The 9109-nt window shown below is 35.0% G+C and overlaps 1 protein-coding gene across 1 annotated transcript; it reads right to left on the minus strand.

Moving 5' to 3' along the window:
- Positions 1–1686: 1686 nt before the first annotated feature.
- LOC113323146 (60S ribosomal protein L21-2-like) lies at positions 1687–3349 on the minus strand. Its single transcript, XM_026571412.1, has 2 exons — positions 3047–3349; positions 1687–2176 (listed from the first exon to the last, which is right to left on the minus strand). The coding sequence occupies exons 1-2, from the start codon at positions 3281–3283 to the stop codon at positions 1919–1921; spliced, it is 495 nt and encodes a 164-aa protein (XP_026427197.1). The 5' UTR covers positions 3284–3349; the 3' UTR covers positions 1687–1918.
- Between the last annotated feature and the right edge of the window lie 5760 nt (positions 3350–9109).

Consider the following 9109-nt stretch of genomic DNA (forward strand, 5'->3'; position numbering starts at 1 on the left):
GTGGAAAATTACTAAAAGAGTTTTGCCTGTTGGAATTGAATGAAGTGGTGAAAGACCTAGTAAATGGTCTAGTGGCAGTTGCTGCTAGAGCCATCTTTTGTTCTTGTAATCTAGCAAATGAAAAAGCATCTGCCAAAGTTTTGGGCTGGAACATAGAAATAGTTTTGCCAATCTCATCTTTTAACCCACTAAGGAAACTCATAACAAAATACTCTTCACTTAGAGTAGGATTCATTTTCAACATCAGTGTTTTTAGCAACTCAAACTATTCATAATAGTCATCCACAGAAGAAGTTTGTATCAATTTATTAAAACTACCAACAAAGTTTTCTTCAATAGGGTTTTCAAATCTAGTACATAAATGGGTAGCTAGATCCTGCCAAGTTATTCTATGTCGATTTACTTGAAAATTTAAAAACCAAGTTTCAGCCTTACCCTTAAGGTAGATTGCAGCAATATTTACCTTCTTGTGCTCCTCAGTATCATTCAAATCGAAGTATCTTTCACTCTTTTGGATCCAAGCTCGAGGATTCTCACTGTCGAATCTGGAAAAATCCAATTTAGGGAGACGATGATGTTGAAACTGATGGTGATTGGGATTTGAAAATGGGTTAGCTCCATGAGTTTCTGAATGAGAAGGACCCACTGGGTCTTGTCTCTGATCTAACTTGTGAAATAACAATTCGAATTTAGAAGTGAGATCTGTAGAAAGGGTGTCGAAATTGGACTGTAATTTAGCAATGGAAGCGGTATTTGCTTCTACTTTATCATTTACTTCCTTGATAGTCATCGGAAAAAATTGTGATGAAATTTTGAGTGGATAGAAACGGCTTTGATACCAATGGTTATATCCCTACAACAAATTAACACATAGAAATGATAGAAATGGTGAAGAATCACCTCTTGAATCAATATTCAAGCCAAATCTAGCACATAGACGCAGCCAATAAGGGTTTTATTAACAAACAATTATCAGGTCTGAAGAGATAAGACTCTTCCTACAGATTAAATACTAATCATTGAACCCTACGAAGACTCAATCCACAACTGACACGTGCATTGTGATCAACGGTCCAACAATCTACCAATAACAGTTAAACTACGTTATTAAGGCACACAACTAAGTGATGTAGGCAGCCAAAGGGATACAATAAAGGCTTTTGCTTATAAAAAATAAATAATAAAAGAAAATTATGCAATCACATGAACTACATGCTTTTCTTGAGCCGCATATAAGAAAAGAGGATAATTGCAACAGACTTGCACAATACACAAGAAAAAAGTGAACATCTGGCATTTGCACAAACTACAAAGTGTACACATTGAAACTCTTTTATTAGAGATTCTGCACTAGTTCAGATCATATCTAACTAACACAGTACTGAACAATAATCAAGTTAACTTACGGAAAACTATCGGACGACTATTATTGTCCAGATATGGGATAATAAATCCGGATCTTTAATCATTCCCTTCTTCACCCGGCTACTAGAATCATTCCCCTCTTTAACTAACCATTAGGATTGTACCACCTCGTCCAAGATTTGGATAAGGCCTGTTGTCCAAGCTGTAGACACTCCTTAATTTACCTTGTCATCATCATAAACCCAGACGAGTAATTCAAGGCTTTTCAAAAGAAAAACATCAAGGGAATAGACTAAAAATTAGAAGGCAGCTCCAGAGAAATAGACAAACTAAATGGATTCGCAGATTAAGTCATTCTTCATAACAGAAATTATAAAAACCAGTTAAATGTGCTTAATAAGGGAAATCGAGATAAAATACCAATCTCTAAAATATCTTAAATATGGATAACAAAATTTTAATTATCACTATCTCTCTTAAAGAAGTCTTAAACTGCAGTTTTGTTCCTCGGAAGAAAACATAAACACCACCACAAGCAGAAAAGAAACAGTCTCTAATACCCGCCTTTAAGATCATTGACGACATCATATGGAATGGGAGTAACAGTTTCAAGTGTTGCTCCTTCAACCATGAAACCAGGTTTAGGTCCCTCGGGTTGTCTCTTGGTGCTAATCTTTTCACCTCTAGCTTTAGCCTCAGCCTTCAACTTGTCATTCTGAACCTTCCTCAGCTTGAACTCTTCTCTGCACCTTGATGGCTGAACATGTTCAATCCTCACATGGATCCTCTTCTTTAAAATGTGACCACGAACCTGCATCAAACAAGTGCAAAATAACAATCAGTTATATGTCTAATGCAGTTCAACAAGTTGACTTGTGAATTCCCATCACCAAATTGCAATAGAATAGAAACCAAGGTTCACAATTAAACTTCTCAAAAGAAACACAAATTGAAACCAAGGTTCACATTAAACTTCTCAAAATAAACACAAATAGAACCGATAAGCATGTAGGTTTTACTAGCTATACATTATTGATTCAGAATGTCAGACAATCGAAAACTGAAGTAACAACTTTTAAGCAGAAGCTTTAAGATAAATGACAAATGACTCATTAGACACTCCAATCCCACAATATAATAATATACTATACTACCATTAAGAAATAAGAACAAGCTCCCAACACAACAGGGTCATTATCTTTTTCAAAGGGAATCATCAAAAATGTTTCTAGCGGATTCATCTATTGGAGCTTACTTAAAAAATAAATTGAAGTCAAGCTCGTCATCACACAACAACTAAAAAGCAGACTTATAAAGCTCAGAAATCCTCAATATTAGTAAACAGGGTTCATAAAAAACTAAACCCTAATACCTTAGGCCGCCAATATTTCATTTACCTAATGAAATAAAACATACTCTCATCAATCAGTGCATAATAAATAGAGCAAACATCCAAACACAATCCAACTTTCCCTTGCATCAAACATGAAATACACATAATAAATAGAAAAAAAAAAATCAAGACCCATGTCACAATCAACATATACAATCTACAAACAGAGCTAATCAAACAACATAAGCTAAAAATCAGAACCTAAAAAATAAGACGATTCAGTATCTAACTGCAAAACCCTAAAAAACTGAAGAAAATAAAAACTGATCTAGAAATAGAGAAACTTGCCTGTTTGTTAATTTCAACACCAATAGCACGCTTGGTAACATTCCAGACAATACCAGTACGTCCATGGTAGAACTTATGAGGCATGCCCTTGTGAATAGCACCATTAACCTTGATATCAACATAATCACCGATCTTGAAAGTTCTCAAGTAAGTGGTAAGAGCAATGTAACCCTTCTTCCTGAATGGACGTGAGAACAAATCTCTTGTTCTAGATCGTAACCCATGACCAGCAGGCATTTTTACTCTTTCGCTCTGATTTGGTTATCCCCTCCGCTCCGTTTCTGCTGAAGAGTTGGTCAAATGAAACCTAGCTTTCCTTTATATACCACCTCATAAGTTTGGCCATGAAAAACCCTAGTGTTTTAGGGTTGGGCTTTTTCGTAAAATGATACCGGATATTTTCGCCCAAATGTATTGGAAATCAAACTGTCGGTTTTACAGAGCTGACAGCACTATTAACCAGATGGGTTGGTTTTCTTTTTTCCTTCTTTCTTTTTTTTATTGATGCTAATGATGAATAACTTAAACCAGGTACACTATAGAATGTCAATCTTTTTCCATGCAATAGAATCGGCGGATCCATTAATATAGCTTGCAATGTTCTTTTAGGTCAGTCTATACAGCCAGATGGGAGAATTGTTAGTACCACATCCCTTTGGGCATCCCAGGTCTCGCGCTTAATAAGTTTGGACAATTCTAACCTTACAAGCCGGTTTTCGAGATTAGTTAGGGCCGAGGATTCCTAATATGGTATCAGAACCAGATTCCACTCAACGCTACCCGTGTCCATCAGTGTGCTCGTGGTTTCCGTACCACTCAGTATTCCCATCAGTGTGCGTCCGTGGCTTCCATGCCACTCCATCAATGTATCCCTAATCGTTGTGGAGGGTGTTAGATAGTACACATCGCCTAGGGCATCCTAGCTCTCGCGCTTAATAAACCTTGGACAATCCTAACCTTGCAAGCCGGTTTTCGAGGTTAGTTAAGCAGGAGGATTCCTAACAAGAATATCAGGAAGGCATTTTCAAGAAAAACATTTCACCCTTTCCCAAGTGTGAATTATCCATATCTCATTCTCTTAGACATTTGTGCCGCGTGTATTAGTGGAAAAAGTCGGATGATTCAAGTTATCCTCTTGCAAACTTGTTGTAAGTAGATTTTAGAGTGAAATCCACGTGTCTAATGAGATCCCCGCTATTTCGTCTTCAGAAGCTCTAGGTATCCTTATTTTGAGGGTGAGACTTGCAACTCTATGGAAAAATAAGTGATGCACCAATTTTATTCTCCGTTCACTAACCCAAATGAAATTTTCATGATCACTGACACTATTGGGTTTAGGTGGCGCAGATACATCCACGAGCCAAGTGTCAAGCCAGATCTCAGTTTTGATACCATTGTGAAGAACAACAGGTGTTATTAAGATTTTTTCAACTCCTTTCCAAGCCCAAAAAGAGTTACCTTATTTAGGCTAGGTCCCATGGATAAGATTTTGTTGCCATATTAGACAAAAAGCGTTGCATATTAGAGAAAAAAAAAGTTGTCTACTTTTTAATACTCTTCTCTCTAGATATATCTCGCATTACAACTAGTAGCGAGATATTTCGTTGAATGGTTCAGCGCAGAGAAAATCAAATTTTCGCTATTTGGTTCGGCGCAGATTGATTTATTTTTTGATCCGACGGTTGAGATGGCTGCGATGTTTCATTCGGCGCAACGCGCTATTCCATTCAGCGCAACCTAATTCTACTTTTCGTTGTTCCATTCAGCGCATCTAGATGCAAGAGTGGAATTGCCATAGGACTTAGGAGGTTATTCTAACTGCCAATCTAGATACTAGATTAGAAGACCATATGACTTAACCTTAGTGCTTGCTTTTATTATGAAAAATGAAGATATACTTGGTTGTAATTATAGCTTGAGCCCAGATTGTATCCGTGTTGTTATAATTCTTTTAGCTGCTCTAACCCGTAAAAACCTAATTTAACATCTTTAAATCCCTGAAACCCCGACCTCCCTAGTCTTTTAGACCTACGGATCTTGTTCCATGAAGCAAAACACATACTTTTCTTTTCAAATCCTCGCCAAAATATATCTTATTAACAATAAATCTTGCATTTTTAAACATCTCATAGCATGAACATGTATATAATTAGTGACCGTCTTGATTATATTAATATTACCACATTGATAGAGTTTTTACTTCTCCTCGCACAGAGATTTGAATTAACATTATCCACCAAATTGGTAAAACATTATTGATTAGCTTTACCAGTAATTAATGGTATATCTAAATATTTTTTTCTTAGGGTTCCTTATTTGGACTTTAAGTCTTATTAAGATAACTCTGCCAAAATTAATTAGAAAGATGCTCCCAGTGAAATAGATATAAGAGTTATTGAAGTTCACTGGTTGACTAAAAGTACTTCCAAAAGTATCAACAACTTGAAAAAGGCAACTAACATTGTGAAGAAAAGACAATCATCTGCAAAGAATAAATGAGAATTTGGGTTTTTTATTCCAATCTTCTCCTTCAAGGTTCAAAATTCCAAGTTATTTAACAATTTTATTTATGTTCGGACGTTTTAATCCAAATGCATATGGAACCATAATTTATTTATTTATTTTGTTATGCCAATGTTGCCCATTCTCCTTTCATATATAATCATTTTATTTTAATAGTAAATCAACAAGTTGATTAGTCTATTCTGATAGAAAGGATTTGAAGATCAAATCTCTTCATGATGTTTTGATCTTTTTCGTTTAATAAGAATAATTCTTCAAATTCCTTGAAGAGATCCTTGATCAAAGTATAGTTCCTCAACCTTGAGCATATCAGGTTCTCCCTCATTTAATCTCTTTAGAAGAATTTCTTGTTGTTTGATAAGATAAGCTTGAACAAGTAGAGTTTCAAGAGAAAGCTTCGACATCATGACTTCTAACTTTGTTTCTGCACAGTACGTGCCATTTTGTTGAACTCCTTTTCATAATCGATCATGGAATGAGGTGGATCGATATTATTACAAAAGGTAACTCCATTTCCATCTAGGCTGATAGGATTGGAGCACATAGAAGAATCAAAGCCCATTTTTCAGCATACCTTTCTGAAACCTTTGAAAAAAGTTTTGCATGATAATCTGTATTATACATAATTCTTGGTTTAAGAGGAATAAACAAGATTTATCCTTAAGAGATAGAAGAATATCGAATCTTATAAAAAACAATAATTTTCGAAAAACTTGGTCACTGATTATGGAAAGCAGATATATTCTCGACCAAAATAAAAGAACTGAAATTTTTTATATTACTCCGGGTTTAAGCAAGTGCCTTCTTGTGAATATCTTTCATATATCTCACAAGTTTTTGGCTATTGTGCCATATACACTAAACTCATTAAGAAATTTTTTTGAGCACTGCATGAGTTAGTGTATATATATTCAAGATACTAAGTGAAAAAGCGGGGGTCTAACAACCACACCCAATATTTCGTTCGGAAATCTGTATGGACAAACTCCAATATAATTCCGTGAGAATCAACTAGACAGTCAGACCCAATCAAGGAAATATATCCAAGAGATGTATCTCTATTTCTCAATACAATCTGCAACCGAACATATAGGAATTTATGAGCCTGATTGATATGAGAAATAACTTGAACGGTATCAAAAAACAATGTTCAAGTGTCAATCAATTACTCCCTCCGTATCTAAAACGAGATACTTTCATTTTTTCATTTTAGCCTAAAAATAGGCCAAATTGAAAACTGAAGATATCTCTTTTTTAGAAACAGAGGTAGTATTACCCAACAAACAAAGTCGGATTTCCTAATTGATTGAACTACACATAACCCTTGATATTTCAATTATATAAAATATAATGCGGAAAAAAAATAACACATACACCAGAAATTTTGTTAATGAGGAAACTGCAAATGCAGAAAATCCCCGGGACCTAGTCAATATTTGAAAACCACACTGTATTAAGCCGCTACAGACACTAGCCTACTACAAATTAACTTCGTACTGGAATGTAGTTGAGCCCTAACCAATCTTACACTGATCAAGATACAATCACGTTCCTTACGCCTCTGTATCCCAGCAGGACTCTACGCACTTGATTCCCTTGGTTGTTCTCACCCACAACTAAGAGTTGCTACGACCCAAGGTCGAAGATTTATAAACAAATTTCTCTCCCACGGAAATGTCTATTCTGATAGATAAATCTGTCTCCCACAAAAATACTTATGAAGTTTTGTTCCGTCTTGTGATAAATCAAGGTGCACAGGAACCAATTGATAATCTGGTCTTATATTCCCGAAGAACATCCTAGAAATATCAATCACCTCACAATAACTTAACTATATGTTAGTAGAACAAGTTATTGTGGAATCATAAAGAATGAGACGAAAAGCTTTGTGATTACTTTTTATATCTTACATATCGGAGATAAATCTCGAGCAAATCTTAGAGAAGATAGTAATCAACACGATAGAACAAGTAAGATAAAAATAAACAACTACAGAGAAAAATAGTTGGATCTGGCTTCACAACCCCAATGAATTCTTCAAGTCGTTAACCTATAATGGTTTTAGGAAAAACCTAGGTTAAAGGAGAATTAACTCTAGTCGCAACTAGTATCACACATGAGGTGAGGGGATTAAGTTTCCCAGTTGCTATAATTCTCCTTTATATAGCCTTTCAAATCAGGGTTTGCTAAGTTAGCATAGAAACAAAGCATTCCATATTCACTGTTAGATGAAAATCTGATTTAAGATACAAGCTAAGTTCGCTTGAAACTAAAGAAATATCTCTCCACCTTTAGATGGTCTTATCTTGTCAAAAACAAAGGAAATATACTTTCATTTAGATATGGGTAACCGTACGTAAACGTGTATATTGAGTTGGCTCAATAATAGTTAACCAAAGTTAGCCATATGAACACTTTTGTCTTAACCACATTCATCTAACACATCTAGATCAACTATGATGATCAATCAATCATGAGAGATAATCAAAAGAATCTAATTATGTTTCATAGAATTTTTCAATTATTGATAATCACATAGAAGTATATATGATCCTATTGAATCAAAATCGTATTGATTCGTAATGTACAAAGTACAAGAATCAGTTCATGAACATTAATCCATGGTTTGCAAATATTGCATTCCTTATTTTATAAATGTATTTTTTCATGAGTATGTAAACATACTTGACCGATTTTAGAACTTTAACCACTCAGTTTGCAAACGGGTACACAAACTAAATTTCCGGACTTTAGTCTTGTCCAACAGTTTGCAAACGGGTACGCAAACTATCGTCCCGGACCTAACTCAAGTATAACCGTTCACATACTGGTATGCAAAATTGGTTCCCTGACTTCTCAGTTAAAAACCGTTCGCATACTGGTATGCAAACTTGGTTTTCGGACCTGAATCATACCAATACAGTTTGTACACTAAGTGTGCACACTGTTATGTTTTCCAGACAAGGGTTTTAGTTCTAAACACCCATTTCAATCATTGAAACATTCTTATAAAACGATAATGGTTGTCTCACACAAACCATTAGCTTATAAGCAATATTCAAGTGATCGAATGATTTATATGAAACTTTCCAAGTTGACATCAAATGATTGTCTCACACAAATCATGTAAGATATTTCAAGGCACTTTTCACATGATCATATTTTGACTTATTATTTAGTTTCCAACAAATAAACTGTTTCCAACTAAAATCGTCAAGAATAATGATGAATGTAGCTAAAGCAAAAAGCTACCAACACATATTTCGATAAATAGATAAGCGAGTTATACTCAGATTGAAATAACAAATGTGTATGATATGAAAGTCTATATCGCTATACGACTTTTGTCTCAATAGGAGATAGAATAAAATAGAAGAGAATAGACTTCTGAGTGATAGATAAGTTTTAGTCTCTACATACCTTTGTTGATGAAGTTCCTCTGAGTTCTTCAGTAGATCCTCGTCTTCAGTTGTAAGCGTCGTGATGTCTAAATCTCAACTACACAATCTATCCTAGTCTGAAACTCCTATAAGTAGACTA

This window comes from Papaver somniferum, chromosome 11 (genome assembly GCF_003573695.1).
Source record: "Papaver somniferum cultivar HN1 chromosome 11, ASM357369v1, whole genome shotgun sequence".
Lineage (NCBI taxonomy): Eukaryota > Viridiplantae > Streptophyta > Magnoliopsida > Ranunculales > Papaveraceae > Papaver > Papaver somniferum.

Excerpts from the sequence above, each read along its gene's own strand:
- LOC113323146 (XM_026571412.1), bottom strand. The coding sequence starts at position 3,283 with ATGCCTGCTGGTCATGGGTTACGATCTAGAACAAGAGATTTGTTCTCA. Across the intron at positions 2,177-3,046 it reads GTGTTGAAATTAACAAACAG|GTTCGTGGTCACATTTTAAA; the intron begins GCAAGTTTCTCT and ends TGTTTGATGCAG.